The 17,042-nt window shown below is 46.2% G+C and overlaps 1 protein-coding gene across 7 annotated transcripts in view; it reads right to left on the reverse strand.

Moving 5' to 3' along the window:
* Positions 1–37: 37 nt before the first annotated feature.
* bi (bifid) overlaps positions 38–17,042 on the reverse strand; it is a 53,376-nt gene continuing 36,371 nt past the window's right edge. For 3 of the 7 annotated variants that reach the window (XM_066288108.1, XM_066288106.1, XM_066288107.1), the window contains 5 exons: positions 14,090–14,116; positions 7,665–7,811; positions 6,004–6,080; positions 3,824–4,017; positions 38–3,734 (listed from right to left, as the gene is read on the reverse strand). In XM_066288108.1, coding sequence (XP_066144205.1) covers positions 2,998–3,734; positions 3,824–4,017; positions 6,004–6,080; positions 7,665–7,811; positions 14,090–14,116 — 1,182 coding nt within the window. In that variant the 3' untranslated portion in view covers positions 38–2,997. The remainder of the gene's footprint in view (positions 3,735–3,823; positions 4,018–6,003; positions 6,081–7,664; positions 7,812–14,089; positions 14,117–17,042) is intronic. The other 4 variants (XM_066288111.1, XM_066288110.1, XM_066288109.1 and 1 more) reach the window with 3 other exon arrangements.

A 17,042-nucleotide genomic window follows, 5' to 3' on the forward strand; every position in this document is an offset into this window, starting at 1 on the left:
GGCCCGTCGATACAGAGAGGAATAAAACTTGCTTCGATTAGGTATTAATTTCTTTATTTCTTAAAAGTAAATGACATATACACAGCGACAATTCACATTTTTTGTTTATTTCGTCTCTCTTTTCTACTTGTTTGATACACTTTGAATAAATTACAAATTTCAGCGGGGTTTTCTATTAGATATACAGGGATAATATCGTAAAAGTATCTTTTTTTTTTTAAGTTATAAGGGGATGTATACCTACAGTCAACAAATAAAACGAGGAGCTACGACTTGAGATGCTTTCGGTGGGTTTTGTTAACAAAGAAATCAGTCGCCCGGAATCAGAGATGTAGCGAATTCGTACTAAATGCTCGCGGTGCATGAGGACGTCCATATGGGACCGGCCTCGGTAAATTTTCGCCTCGCGACGCATGCGTGTTTGGACACTTCGAAGCTTGCCGAGGACGCACAACGGACGCCGAATCTCGATTGATATCGATAAATCTTTCCGACATCGATCATTTTCTCCGATGTGAAATTTTCCTCGGCTCCTCGGCCTTTTGAGGCGAAAATTTATCGAGACATTCGTTATACCTCCAATCTGCCTATGCAATCGTGTTCTGGACACCAGAGCCTCGTCCAACTTGCCTTTATTTATATTCAACATCTGTCTTTGGCAAAACAGAAATACTATATGATTTGCGGTAGGTATGGTACAATTTCTCTCAGCGTCAATATACAATTTCTTACAGGGTTTTCAACATAAAAACACTATGTACAAAAAATATCTTCCTATTAGAACTAATAATAATAATAATAATAATAATAATAAATATACAAAGTTTTAATTATTATTATCATTTACGACTTATCAAAAGGAACATTCTGTACTATGATCTCTGCAATGTAAACTCCACAGAAACGCAAGGAAACTAACACAGTCTACATAGTCAAATTACTTGTCGAACAAAACGAAAACGTTACTACAGGTCAAACTGCCCGGAACGAGAATATACAGAGAGGCAACTGGTAAAACCTTTCGTTTACGTTGACTCACCCAGTATATTTGAGGCCTGCCGCTAATTGAGAGTGTAAATAAGCACCAACGAATACATGAACCATTACTTTCCCTACCTAATAGTTATGTATAAATGTTTGTACTCTGGCTTTATAAGCTTAACAATCGTCTTGATAGAAGCGCCTTAACGATATAGGTAAATACAATATTATACGTTCCAGGTGGGAGTTTCTGCAAGTATTATACAGGGCGTTTAAAATTTACAGCTCTGAAAATCGAAAATTTTGTTTATTACGTACTATTGCACTCTATGTATTATAATAAAGTCAGGAAAATGTGTTCCAATGGGCACAGCTCAGAGGCTAAAAAAAGGAAATTTTTATCGGGAAATGCAGGTGCAGCGGGGCTAAAAGGGACATACACTCACTTTTGCTCGGAATTCCGAATGATGTCCGAAAGTGAATCGGCAAATTCAAAGATACGCTGAAGTGAAATGATAATTCAACGTGGCCGGTGGCAAGTGACACCAGTTGGTCGGTGGTTGTCCGCGGTGGGGGTCGCGAATTTCGTGGAAAATCAGGAAAAAGTTCGTGTAATTTGAAAATTACGAGATATCCGAAATCGAGGAAAACATTTTTGTATCGTCGCACGGACACTGGGTATCATTTTTCGTCTCGTTGTCTCTGCCGTGTAGCTCTCTCTCTCTCTCTCATTAGTGAGAGTAGAAGGATGCGGTTTTCGCCAACTTCATATAATTTTTGCTAAAGCGGACGAAAAATTTGGAAAATTAAAAAACGCTATTCGGGAGATTTTGTGAGGTAGAATTCAGTGAAATTGATCATTTCCCTCCGAACTGCTTGGTTCGGTCATTGACAATAAATGATGAAATAAATAAAAATAACGATAAAAATTCATCCCCTTTCCTGAAACCTCCGGACGGGACAACTCGAAATACCTGAAGCTCGTAGCTCACTAACCCGAACTAACCTGAACTTCGTAGCAACATAAACCGTCGCTGAAAAAACATCAACTTACGGGGGGATCTCCAAATGGAATTTTTTCCACATCCTGTACCTCAAAAAGCACAAGGCCTGTAACAAATGCCCCCAGTACATATCCCAATTTCCATTCATTGTTTGTTAGGTTTCTTACACAACACACACACACACACAACAATAACAGCAAAATTAATTGTTGTCATTGTTGTTGTACGCATGAGACAATGATCAACGTAAATTCCCATTAATCCACACTTCAGTCAATCTCTCCAGTTCGTGTTTTTTCAGGTTACCATGATCACATTTAAAATGAAAAAATCGTTGGAAAATTATAGGAAGTCTCTGTCCGGTAGCTTGGCGAGACCGAGACTTGCGCAATGTCGTCTTCTTGGCCTCGTAGAAGCAATTAAACTCTCGTTCCTAGTTTCGGCCTCTAGAATGAGTCCGAGACCAAGACGCGTCTCACGTGGCTTCGGAAAGTTTACCGTCAAAGTCGATTGCTGACACCGACTAACCACTGAGATTTCGACGAATTCGCACTTGAGCGAGTACGGAAAGTGACGCTTTACCGCACGCTGGTTGGAGCTGAGCGAAGTCGAACGAGGAATCTAGGTTTTTCCGTGCTCACAATCCTATTCGTGACTAACGGTGGAATTGCTTAACTAAGCACACCATTGAATTATCATTTACTTATCATATAGGTACTTTACCAGTGGACATGCCGTTGTGGGACTGAAAAGTTTTCCCCCCACTGTACACGCAAAACACACTTACGCCCATAAAACTTTCATTTTTAGGAAACAGTATCAATGAGGCCTCCATCACCATGCGACCGCCTCTAGTGAAAGCACACTCTATTGCCTAATATTGCAAACACATCCCGGATAAAGAGCCTTCTTCCTTGCTACCCTAGGAACCAGCATCCCCTAATAAGGCTCCTCACGAAGTACGGCAAAGAAACGACACAAAATGATACGCTCACCCCTTTAGCACCGACTATTATTTATCACCCGCACCGTCCCCGGTAAGTTCGCTACTATGCTTCACATCCAGTCCATTCACCATCTTCTCTATACTCTTCAAATCACTAGGAGAACTCGCGGTCTCAGGTTTGGGCGACACTGTGCTCGCTCTTAAAGGGGGCGACAGCGATGCGCCCCTTATTTTAGTACTATTCGGGGAGTTGCTCAAACTGCGCGTGTGTGAACTGGGAGTCACCGTTTCGAACGCGCTCCCCATCCCCCCTCCAGCGGTACTTGTAGGCAAGGTGTAGGGTGTAAATCTGTGTCCCCCCTTCAGGTGGTTGTGAATGGGAGACGTGGGCGACAAATGGTGGGGGTTTGGATGGGCCAAATTCTGGTAGTGACTGAACAGGGCGGGATGCTGGGCGGCGAGGGCCAGCTGAGCGTTGAACAGTAAACTGGGGTTCATCCCCGCAGGAGAGTGACCGCCCGTAAATAAGTTCAGCGAGGGACCAAACGGGTTGTGGGCGGCGGCGCCGGGGTAGATACCCGGGGGGTAGAAGTACGGCAGTAAATGAGGGGGTGGATGAATTGGAGGTCCCACACTGATGTTGGGCGAAGGATACTCTCCGCTCGAACTCGAGGGGCCGGCTGCAGAGTCTTTGGGCGAGGAGGGGCGAGGGCGAAACGCGGTACTTCCAGGAGATTCGCTGCACGAGGATTCGGAGCCGCTGTCGTCGTGGAGGCGTCGTCGAATGGAGTCGTCTTCTGCACCTGAAATCAACAAATTTACGATGATCAAATTCTCCCTAAAGCGGTAGCCACGGAGGAATAAATCGACGAGAGACTGACGGATAACTTACCGCTATGACTGACGCTGGACGCAACTGGGGTAGACGCGTTCAAACTAGGCCGAGGACTGTCCGCCGTGCCTACCACGTCCAATTCTCCATCGTCCGTTTTGGACACCGTACTGCTATCAGCGGACATGCGCGCCGGAAGGGGATGGGAAATTTTCTCGTCGGAATGCCGTTGCGCCAACATGGCTTGTCTGTAACAATTTTTAGAAATAGCCCTATAAAATGAGGAGTTCAGGTAAAAAAAACAAATAAAAAAATTATACAGGGTGGCCACACCAAAAAAAAAAAGTACGGATCCTGACGTCTTGGACGTCGACTCGCGATTAACGCACGTCGCCGCCGCGCACGAAGGGAAAACAGTTGTTTCGAGTCTTCGTGCAGCCGGCGAACGCACTAGTGCGGGAAAGTACAACTGTCCCGTAAAGCCGAGTCGGGACAAAAGGGTGGCGATTTATATCAGAGGCTCAATTAACCAACCACCGAGATGATTGCGCTCTGGTAACCTTTAAGAGTGCGTAATGCAAATGATAGATAAGTGAGCAGACGACGCGACACAACTAATTATTTAGATTCGGAATGAGTCACCCCACAGCTCCGGGGGCAGTTTTTCGCTTATTTTTCCATGTTTGCCCTGGAATCAGCTTCCGTCCTAAAGAACAAAGTGCGGCAATCAATCGTCCGGAGGGGTCGGACCTGTCGGCCAACATTTGCCCAAACTACACACTACCCCGATTGATAACGCGATTAAGACGTCTTAAATTGAAAAATAAAGAACCCGAATTCGGGGTCGACGCTCCCGCTCTGCCCCCTCTATCGATTTCGCATTAGAATTTCTAATGTGCACTTGTTTCAGCTTTGTTAAGGCCGAAATATACGTATCCACATTTCCCTGGTGTTCTTAGCGACCTGTGGTGTATGAATAAGATATTCAACGCGGTGCTTAGGACACGTCCCGTGCCCTTTTCGGGGCCCTAGAGTTTCGCCGCGACCTTAAGCAAATGCCGGGGTTAATTTGAAACGATCCTCGCGGGGTTGTGGTCTCTAATTTAAATATCCACCCCCCTGTTAGGGCACCAGACTTCGTCTCGTGTCTTCCGAGAAGCGAGATCAAATTTTTGCTTTCACTGTCGGGAACATCGAAGGGCCATTTTGGAAGGTCTAAGTGCGGACACTTCTTCGCTCCTCGATTGCCGACTACCATCGAAGGGCCCCCAGAGATGGCGGTGAACGTGAATAATCCCTTCGAAACGATCTTCCATCAAGTTGGTATTTTACGCGAACGTATGGTACGCAGCGTCCGTTTCTCGAGCTCAACGGCGTGAATCTTGGTGATCGCAAGAGATGAAAGTCGGTCAGATTGGAACGCAGTTGCGCAATTGGGAGCTCGGCGATGTGCCGTTTCGAAATTTGAAAAAATCCGATCCGACATTCCAAGAAAACGTTTGACGCTCGTGAGTACTGCGTACGATGTATTTCCCAGATATAGGTCGAATTCGCCCGCGCCCGCGTCAGTTTCCCCGTCTCGGCGAGCGCTGCCGCGTGTAGCAATTCCTCCGACAACGGCCGAGGAGACCCGAGGATGGCTATTCCTCGGTACCTTCTAAACTCGACTAGTTCCAACCGATCTGCATGCAGGTTTCGGCCCTTTTTAACTTAATTTAGTTTATCTGACTTTTGAAGGCGCAGCGATCCGTACTTCGGACGCACCAGAGACTTATTCAAGCAGGCAGCGCGAGAACTTTTTACAAACTCATTAGGGAGAATAATGCTTTCCGGGACTGGACCGAAAACCGGGCTAATCCGAGCTCGAGAATCCAGCTTACGGCTTTTCACGTCGAAACGCAGAACTTTTTGCAATTTCCTGGTTGGCGAGAGGTTCGAATTCCATAAGGACGAAGTTTTCAGCGTAGCTGAAGACGCGACTAAATAACAAACGGCCGCAAATTAAGCTATAAAAAACCCACCCTTCTGGTGTCTGATAAAATTGTCCCTCGTATTAAACCCGAAGGGCACTAATGCGTTAAAAGCCTGACCTTAAAATTACAAGGCGCTTTTTTGACCCCCTAATACGAGACAATGAGATGGCTAATGCTGTTTAAATATATTGCCTCATCCCTAAAGGGAAATCGGCTTTGGTATGGCTACACTGAGCGTTCCCTAATATAGAAACATTAGATACTTACTTCTTTTCCCGCTTCCCCGCTCCCGTGTCCCTGAATCCTTTGGCAAATGGGTTATTGTCGATTTTTAGTTGGGTAATCTGAAACAGAGCGAACACGTTCAATTGACTCGGCATGGCGACTCGAAAGTGGTTTATTATCTGCACCAATCAATCTGTGACATATTTGCAATTCTATATGATGCTGCTGGCGCAAAAAAGCACCTAAAAATGCGGCATTTCCTTCTACACCGCGCAACAACTCGTCGAAGAATTTTAATTCAATCCTTGTTGACTTTATTACAACCTTTTACAGCTCATTATACAACTCGTGTGATTCTTTTTAATTTTTAATTTGCGCTACGTATTGCCTTTGTAAATAATATATGGCCCATTGTGTACCTCCTAATGGGTCTCTACGCTGAATTTATAAATATGCAACATAATGGTTTGTCACTCTGCAAGCAGCTTTTGCACCTGTACGGTTATGGGCGATTTATTGGGTAGTTAAACTGCAAAGCCACGTCTGTAGGATGCCCGTTTACCGGAAACAAACTGATAAACCGTGGAGCGCAAGAAAAAAATCATTTGCTTGCGAAATTTTTCTCGCGCCGCCCCGGATCAGGTCGAAGTGTCGGCGGAGATTGGGCGATTGCGCATTGCGACGCTCGTAAAATCCATTCGGGGAGGAAAAACGCCACCATCCCTGGTGGAAAACCGCGTCGCCGTCGCCGCCGGCGGCCCAAACTTCTCCACCGGGAGTAATAAGGTTCGTTACATGCTCGTCCGTTTCGAACTGGTGGATATCCGGCTATGCGGGATCCGTTGAATGAATATTCCTCGAAGAGACCTTGGAAGGGGACTACGGCATAGCGGACAGGCTAGTCGGAGGACGTTCTGAGAGGAGAGGGACTCCGTTGCGAAAAACTCTGCCCGGCAAAAAAATTATTTACTATATATATATATTTCTCCGTAGGTTTCTTCCGAAAACGAAGGCGGAGCGTTCGAAGGAGAAAGAACGTCCTGATCTGAAGCTTAGTGTCAAACCGACCGAAGCGCCAGGGCCGTACCAGGGCTCACTGGGAAAACGAGTCGAGGAACGCTCCACCACCCACGAATTCGTCCAAATATTCCGACACACACGAATGAAAACCGAGATAAAGCCCTAATTACGACAAGCATTATGCAATAGGTCGACGGTGCGCCACCTATGGACGTTAGCTGCGTGTACTCTGTCACTCTGAGCTTTCATCCGTGGACTTAATTGCCCTTTAAACAGTCTTAAACGTCCCATAACTCTCTGTCTCTCTCTCTGAACATTGTTGGAATAACGACTCCTAATTAGTTCTAGGAAGTGACCGAAAAAATGCAGACTGCGAGAAAAAGTTGAAAGGTACCGCGCCACGACACCGTTTGGTACAGATTACAGCACGACAGTATCTATGTCGTACGATAATTAGACGATGTTAAACGGAGATAGAAAAACGTTTGTTCTCGGAAGTGGCGCTGATGTCAGCGGAACATAGCCGTACTAAGACTTTTTGTCAGGTAAGTAAGTTGTGAGGCAGATAATAACAGTCATTCACTCGTCTTTATTGTCCATCTTCTTGCAATTACCAGGCACAAACCTCTTAACTTGGACAGTATTCAGTGAAAAGCTGGCCACTTAGAGAAGTGCAAACTTACCTTTTCGTTCTGGTAGGCGGTCACCGCAATGAATTCAGTTTCTTTGAACACGTAGGTCCTGAACGTCGAATAGGGCAGTTTCAATATGTCGTTCGCCCTCACCAGGTGGAACCTCGGCTGGTATTTGTGCATCGAATTTAGTATCGTCTGCAAAAAAGAGATTGTTTTAGTAAACGCCGCGAAGTACCAACCGACATGATATTTTTCCCGATGTACAGTGGTTCTCTTGCGCAACGGGGGGCGCGAGTACCCCAGTAAGTGTTCTACGGCGGGCCTGCATAGGCGAAGCAGTCCCGGACAAATTCCCGTCCGAAATCGCCCGATTCGTTACACTTAACTAGCAGTTTGTGCCGAATTCGGTGTAGTACCGTAGTAGCTTTGGCCGATCTTCACTGCCTAGCTACGTTCCGTATCTTTCTGAAGGTGCCGGGTACGGCCCCGATTTCCGCACGCTTCGTGCGAAAATTTGGGTGTCCAAGAGTGCTATGTACCAAATTCAGTGGCGTGCGCAAAAAATTGTCAAAAACTACCGCTGGAGTTCACCGCATACGCACCACGATTGCGAGACACCTATACGAGGGCCGGTCGTTAAGTAGTCTAGCGACTTTTTTTAAAGTTATTATTAGCATGCATAATGCGGTATAATATCATCGCTTGTTAAGGTTTTTAGGCACTTTAATTCCATATAGTAAATATGCATTAAATTAGGTCGGTCCGAGCTTGAAGAGCCAGCTGCCCCACATAATGAATTTAGATCCCGAAGGGTAATCCACTAAGACAGGCCTAAAAAGTGAATTAAAATCCGCCTCTAATGAATTTCGAAAAAAACCTGTAAATACCGTCATGAAAGGATTTTATTGGCTCATAGAGGTCGGATCATTAAAGAGGCATAAAACCGCATTTCTGTCATCGGCGCGAGTGATAAAAATCTCGATTCTTGATTCGAAACAATTTTCAGCCGTCCCAACGGCGAATAAACTATTCCAGTAAAATTTTTATTCCCTCCTTTCTGGGAATAATCTGGCCGAGAGATTGTGGCTCGAATGTGCTACAGGGTGGAGAACGCAGAGCGGTATAGGTGGTCTCCGACGAGCGCGGTTTTCAGCTCGCTACGGAATTCCTCCTGGGCTCCCGTTACCCCGCTTCTAACCGCCTCAAGATAGAACCTTCGCAATTCCCTCGAAAGAGCCATTTGACTTTAAGCTGATGCCCCCGGCGCCGCCTCGCTTCTCGTTCGGGACACCCGGTATGCTAAGCAACTGAAACCGCCTATACCTACGATCAGGTACTATCAGTGCCCTCTCTCTCAAAGTTGCCGCATCATTAAAATTACTTAACTTTTCAACACTTTTTAAGTACTGTATTATCACTACGACCGGCCTAATAAGCAATTGCGGTTAAAAGCTCACAAGCACCCGGCTGGATATCGGACTCTCCGTCCCGAGATCGGACGCCGGTCAGTGCTGTTGGCCGATTGTACTCTTATCTCAACGGTAGCTGAAAAAAGACTTTACATCCTATTAACCTGGAGTTCGCTGCTTTTAGTTCGAAAGGGCAACGGTAGGGGCCACCCGGGTAGCTTTGATGTTTTTCGATGGAATGTCCGAATTTTATGGTGTGAAGATCAAGACGAAGATAGCCGGTTTATGGGGTTTAAGTAGTCGCCGGGGCTTAAGGGTAATGATCGTCGTTATACCGAATGTTTGTTCTAATGTCCAATTAGGGCATGCGTTGGAACGGGAGAGAAGGACGGTAGAGGCAGGGTCCGAGGGCTGGACGGAGAAGCGACTAGAGCGGCTCGGCACATAGGACGAAAAGGCACAACATTTCGCATATAAACGCGAAAATTATGCACGATTTGAGGTTAACTGACTCTGCCGATCGTTGACGAGACTCGCTAATTATTTTTACGAAAGTAATTTTAATATTTCGAACCTCACACCGTGTGGCGATTTTTATAGATGTATAAATAATATCGATAATACCGTATGATTTTTGTATTCGACGAGCATTGCCGAGCGGCCGTTTTGAAGTCCTTTCGGACGTCGTAAAGAATGACGATATATTAACGAGAAAATCGAGAATCGGGCGGCATTAGATCCGGTACGCGAGGAGGATCGCGGATTTTTAATTTACGGTACGGCCGTTTTTTTCTTCCTTTTTCCTTTTAGAACGACGAATTAATGCGTGATGACTATATCGATTTTTGATTGGCTTTCGTAATAAGCCCCGCGAGGGCGAAAAAGTTTCACTTGTTCGTGAAAAAAATGCCGCGCACGGGGACGCACCGACGGCACCACCCGACGCCGGCGAACGTCTAAAAACGGTGACAGATTTAAAAAAAAAAAAAAAAACAAAAAAAATACCGGATGCGTAATTGTTATTTACGTAATGAGTGCGTAATTTAGTGTTTTACGAGATGAATCAGTTTATGACCGTATGTGCCGAGAGAGTCCATAAATGGATGAGCCGAATAAAATCTCATTACGTACGCATTATAATACAAAGTTTTATGTGCGGCTTCACGTTAATTTGCTAATAATTTATCTTTTATGTCAAAATTAAAATACCTCTGGAATACCTTAATCACCTGTTGTGGAATCACCTTCATCGCCATTGGTTCGGACATTGTCAGTTACGCAGCAGGCACTTATTACTTGCTGCGATCTAGGACGATTCCAGCTCTATTTGCTTTATCGCACTAGGAGCGTAATGAACGGCGACAAACGCCGTCGACCGAGGTCCGAACGCGGCACCCTCGCTGTCAGAGTTCGAAAATTAATTCTGTCAGTCCAGTTTCGAAAAAGTTTCGAGTCCGAAAGGGAGACTCCGGCCGTTCCAAATCGAACCGCTGCGGTCCGAATCCAGACAAAGTACAGTGACAGTCTCGGGGGCAGTGGAACCGTCCAGGAGGGGACACGTCGGTCGTACAAGGGAACCGCGAGAGTTGCTCTGCTTATTCGGGACGGTCGAATTAGTATGACCGTCAGTCAAAGGGGGGAAGCACGTTGGGGAGCTAAATAGTTTTGAAGTAACCGAAAGCCGGACGGACATACTTTGATTCGGAATCCGCGTCCACGGACTTTGGGCAGCGTCCAGGAGTAAATTCTCGGTAAGAGGAAATTTGACGACGTCCAGACGTCTGCTATGAGGTGAGAAGGGAGAGATTGGGCCTCTCAGAGGACCTTGAAGGGGTTGCTTTCGCCTCTCGCACTTGCGGCTGAAAACTCTTCGGATGCCCCGCGACTAAGTACATACGTACATGATCAGAAGCTCAGGGCGGTACTTGGTCGTACAGGGTGAGCACTGCGAAGGGGCGGATCGTCGTTACGATTCGTCCACATAATTGAACGTTGATTTCTCCAAGAACGTCCTGAATTCGTGCGCAAAAAGTGGCGATCAATTAATTCGAGAACGTTGCTGAAACATGAAGAAATCTGCGTATTGAGCAGTACCGGGATTGATGACTGCCGGTCAATTTGCGCCAGAGTAAGGACGACTTCATTATCCGAAACGAGTCTTATCTCGAGGATGATGGCCGACATTACAAACACCACAAGATCGTTAAAATAATTGTAATACACCCGGGGGCAGAAAAATCGAAATAATGACCTCTGTTGCCGCCAAACACAAGAAAAAGTTATAAATATGACATCGGAAATGTCTTTCCGACGCTAAATCGACCGTGGAGAGCATCATAATAATTTTAATAAGAGATATCGGCTTGATATGTAAACAACACGTATAACTGTGACTTAATGAGATGGATCGATGATCTTGGGGTCAACCGACAAAGGCTCATGATGAGTATACTCTATTTTATTCCAAATGACCGATTGTGACTGGCTGCGTCGGCCAGTGGTCGAAATGGGTGCTTTAGTGTTTTATTTAATTAGCGTTTAATCGATAGTAATTGCCTCCAAGTAGAAGGACGCTCCCACGTGAAACTTTAAGCGCTACCCGAATGAACCCTCGAAATTTTAACTGCCGAGATATTTACATAATTTGTATTATTTGTCTCGTTGCGGGCGCGATTGTGCCTCTTTAAATCAAAACCATCGGTATTTTCATGGGTAGATTTCACTCCCCGGTGACGTGACCGTGAGCCGTGCGAGTCGGCGTTCGGTGACGTAACCGCGAGGCCCGCGGCGTCACTCATCGGGAAGGAAGATGGCGGAGTTCCGTGGTCTCGTTGCGGGGATCGCGTCGTTCTGTCCAGGAAACGACTTTGTTCCCTTTCCACGTTACGCCTCAACGTTTCCCTTCAGCTCGCGTTTATCTTGTATGGCTTTGCGCCTTTTGCTCTAATTTGTTGCATGAAAACTTACAGATGCAAAGGTGATAATTCCCATGTAAACCCCGCATTATGGTACACGTTCCCGTGTACTTAAGCTGGGGGTAAACGAGATTAGTTCCTACGAACAACCGACGCCCTTTAAGGTCTTATTTTCGTTCTCGCCGCAGTTCCTTGGAGATGCCCCCCCCCCCCCCCCCGGCGGGCAGCCCGATCGGTCAGCATTAGACTACATAATATTAACCAAATCAGACGTTTTCGCGTTTTTTCGCATTCCTCATCTCCGACCATAACTCTGCGCGTTTCAACATCTGTCAAAGATAAAGAAATTGCTGCTGCTCACATAAATCAACGTCTGTCGTTTTCCTTTTTTGCCACGTATGTGTCTGAATCGGCGCCTTTAACACATTACAATATTAAAAATAATTACGCTCGTTGTCCGGCTATAGATCGAGATCCTGTTCGATAAGCTCAAAATATCTGAAATAGTACCGGGGCCGGAGCACAATGGGCCAGAGTCAGTTTTTAATGACACGTCATTGATCAACCGAGTCCCAAACCGAAATGATTAGCTATCAATTAAAAATCGCCTCGTCATACACCTGTCAATTTGAATAAAGAAATGATTTGTCACAGACCTCCGATAGGTAAACAGGCCTCGACAATCTATTAAGCGAAATGACCGGGGTTTTCGATACTACCTTCAGATACTTATCGCCTGGTTGCTTTGGTTTTACAGGAGAAACAGTTTTAGATGACCATTCGATATGGCCACGTGGAATGCTGGTCTATTTAACGAACGCGCACGTAATAGACATATTGGGGCAGTGTCAGTCGAACAAAGGATAATTATCGAAAAGCTTTGTCAGCAGACGATCTTCGACGGCAGGTACGCGAAGCTCGATTAAAATTCTCGGCGGCCATTTTCCGTCCATTTCTGAATCCAGAAGCGCCTTCCATCGGGGAACCAAAGGGGGAGGAGGCGGCCGTGCCGTACGGGATTTGACCGGGGAGAAGCGACGGGACTGGCGGGAGGAGGCAGCTCTGAGGGGAGGTCGACTCCCGAACCACTCGCGACAAGTTGCTCTGCTAGGGAATGACTAGGGAACGCGGAAGGGACCGAAGGGAGCCTAGCCCGCAGAGACCCTGTAGCTTCTCCTAAGTATTCGCCTCCCCGGGGACGCAGGCGAGGCCGGCCGTGCCGAGGGGGGCCGGTGCGACGAGACCAGCTCGCAACTAACGAAGCAGGTGAGTTGCGTATCGCGGTGACTGGCTGCGTTTCGGGGGGGCTTCACGAGACAGCATACTCTCCTCCGGAAAGAGAAGTTTTGAGGAGGTAGCCCGCGTAGGGCAACTAGACCGCCATTAGCCAGGACTAACCTCAGGAGGCAAATTTCGTCAGCGGACAAACGACATCTGTCATCTGTCTATCCGGTTTGACTTGACATTTGTCAAATCAATGATTTGTTGTACGTCGGGGACGTTCGAAATGAACGTTCTTTACGCTTCTCAGGGTATCCAAGGAACGGATGTGCCCGCTTTGAAACTCTGCTAAATTAACCATATTTTGCGCGATAATCGAGACGCCGGTGGCGAGAACGAACCGTCCCTCCAAAGTCTTGATCGCCCAGGTAGTCAGTGCCCTGAATACTTGCTCTCCAAACCACTTAACTTGTTCCAAAAACAAATTACCTTTAACCAGGATAGACTAATCTATAGCTAATTAAACTCGCATTTAAAAATATTTCCCTTAAAACAACACGACTGCTGCTTCGGCCCTTAATTGCTCACCCCATTGTTAACTGTTAAATATTTGACAAGTGACGTCGGAATTCTGCAGGATAATTACCGGGGGTTCGAAGGTCGACTGGATTTTCACTGAGATTCCTCGGGTTTTAACTGGGGAAAAGTAATCTAGGGGTTTCGTTTTAATCGAATTTGTGTGCTGATAGGATTTTGCTCGGGTTTTACTTGTTGTCGATGCGCTAAAGACAGCAAAAAACAAATACCTACTAACTACAAGTGCACAGGACTGGATCTAGATAAAATTCGATCTAAATACCTAGTAGGATGTCCTTTAAGAATCACTACAAATTTACAAGCTAACATAAATAGGTGAAAGGGTACGTACCAGGAAATCTATGGACTTTTCTTTTAACTGAAAATAAAAAAGATGTAGTTTAGAAATGCATACTGACAACATACTTAAGTGGTATCCTACTAGATATTATTGATCAAGGGGTTGGGGAACAACATGGTCTATTACAACTCCAACAGTTCAGGGGGATCTATTTCCGAAGCGGCGCAACTACTTGACTTTTCGATACATTCAGTTTTTCACACAAGCTCAAACGCAAACCGGGCCAGTCCGGTCGCGTCTTTTAATTAAAAAGTGAGCTCGGTCGCACCTTGAACCGACGCCGTCCGAAGCCGCGTTCGGGTCGGTTCGTTCTGCCAGTTTCCTTCGTTGATCTGGGGCGGACTAAGGAGGATGCGAATGAAATATATCGCGCCCAGGGCGCATCTTAAGACCGTGAAGCACAGTTTCAAGTTTAATTAAAAATGACAAAGGAAGTAGCATCGGCGCAGGAAAGATCGCCATTCTGCCACTTTATGATCAAGCGCCTATAAACCCGGAATGAATGTGGGCATATTAGTTTTTAAATAATTGTTTCAGTATTTAATGAGAAGCAGTAAATGTCATAACCTCATTTTTTACGAATTTATTGATACCAGACAGGGCGAGGAAATAAAAGTGCTCTTCAAATCAGCTGCTTGATCAAAAGCGAAATACCGCTCGTTACAGGACCGCATTTGAAAACTGTTGTGCTTTCACAAAGTTGGAACGACAAAGAAATGTACTGGACAATGAGAAGGACTTTGCGTACGTCCATCACGTTTAAATGTGCTCATTACAGAGCGCCTCTCTTCCATTAGCCGGAACGTTGGGGCACAAAGTGGTGCAAAATAATTAATGTTATTCATACAATTGACATTTTTAAACCAAAAAAAAGGTGTCTCAGGTCACCTTCGACGTTAAGATTTTTCGTAGTTTTACGCTAAAATCTAAAAACTGGCAACAGCACGCGGTTCTTCTGTCTGACGGCCGTGGCCGTTGCGCGCGCACCTGCGATTTTTGTGTCTGACGTTGCCGTGGTTTCCAGTGTTCCTAAAACTGACTTTTTCGTACGTTAAAAATCACTGAACTAACTTCGTGCTCGGGCTAATTTAACAGGCGTAGAATGGCAGGGTACGAGCCCTCATTGCGCAAGCAATCAACACCATTTACGGAGGGCACACATCGTTCATTCACAGCTACCTCGTTCAGTTTGACGTTGCCAGTGTTACCGCTTTTCGTCACCTCCCCGATTATTTTTGTGCACCCGTTCCACGGGTAGGGCCGCGCCTTGGTCGGAAATTCCGTGAAATAGGTCCCAATGGTCGCCAGAGTCCGTTCCTGGCACGAATTAATCCCTATCGCGAGATTTAAAACCAAAGGAAAGCGCCGAAATGTAAAATTTTATAGCCCGACCGTGGTGGTCCAAAAATAATTAAAAAACACATTTACGGCGGCTCTAAAAAATCGGGATGCCTTCCTAATTGCTTATTACGGATTTATATTGATTTGGACCTCGATAAGACAGAGACGGAATGCGCCTCTGTCGCATATCAAAATGGAGACGTTTCCCGGCCCAATTCGGACCTCTAGTTATGTCCGAGTTAGTGGTTCACGGCTCTCGTTGTTTACCAAGATATCGACGCACCGGTCTTCGTGGAGATGCCCCATCAGCCTAATGCGTGCCCATCCTAGTGTGTCCTGAAAGACAGTTTTTTGTTAGCCGATAAATTTTTGCTCCATCGGCCCGTAAAGTCAAAGCCGGACCGATTTCTGTCGATTCTCGCCTTTAGGCGAAGAGTTCTTAAGGCGGGGTGTGCAAGATCCTGTCGACTAGATTTGCTCCAAGGAGGCGATAGGCGTTTGTTCTCTTGTTCCGATGGACTTAAGATTCCTTAAGTAGGCCTTAACCCTTAAGCAACCATTTCAATATCCCTTTTCCCAGGGTCTGAAAGCAGGCCTTTGAAGAGGAAGTTTTGAGGAACAAAGCAATTAAGAATTTTTTACGAGCACGCAAGTGAGGGGTACTCACAAGGTGCCTCCTGTCAATTGCGCTGCTCGAATTGCGTTTTTACGTCGTTCGTCGAAATTAGGACTTCTCCGGAGGTTCGTCTTTAAGGGTCCGAAAAGGTCGATTGCGAGAATCACACTGTTTCGGGTCACCCATTGTGTGAAATCCGTTCTTAGCAGGTTCAGAACCTTTGATTATTTTTGGGTGGGAAATTCCGCGTTAGCCCTGGCCGATTTATTGCGGATTCGGGCGCCCGAACCGGCGCGTACCGAGTACGGAAATGTGGCCGGCGACAGCTATCCGCGTCCGTCAAACGTTTTACCATCGCGAAAAGACAAAGACAGTCGGCCATGTTGCCGCGTCGCACGGACGCCCGAATTCGCCATCAGTTTTCCTCTCCTCCCTACTTGCGTGTCGATATGGTGCGTCGATCCTATCGGACGTCTCTAAGCCAAACCGAGAATTGTGGTCGAGCTGCAACGTGGACGGCGCAGCGGCTCGGATCCAGAACAATGGCGCAGATAACAACAAGTTTTACGATCGACGCTGTAAAACGAATTTGTTACACAGCATCATCGCCTTTTCTGGCAGTGTCCAGACTACATCACGCAGCAATAAACCTGTGATATAACCGCATTTTATGAACTTTGTAAGGTTCGTCTGTCGGTCCTTGTCCCCCTCGTTAGGAGGATGGAAATTTCCTCCTTTTCCTCGCACGAAAATGCGCACTTTACGGTGCAACCTGAAGCGAAGTTCCCTGAGGTGCGCCACTGGCGGAATAGCATTTAATTAAGCGAAGACCGGTACATATAGTACATGGAGTGGTACGAACACATTTCATGTGTATTTTCTTCGCTCTTGTGACTTATGGCGAATTTCCGCGAACGCACCACTTGAGCGGCTCTTGTACAAATCGCCACTAAAACAGCGGAACATCGACCAAAGTCGGTGAGCTCT

The sequence above is a fragment of the Euwallacea fornicatus genome, chromosome 12, assembly GCF_040115645.1.
Source record: "Euwallacea fornicatus isolate EFF26 chromosome 12, ASM4011564v1, whole genome shotgun sequence".
In the NCBI taxonomy this organism is placed as follows: Eukaryota; Metazoa; Arthropoda; class Insecta; order Coleoptera; family Curculionidae; genus Euwallacea; species Euwallacea fornicatus.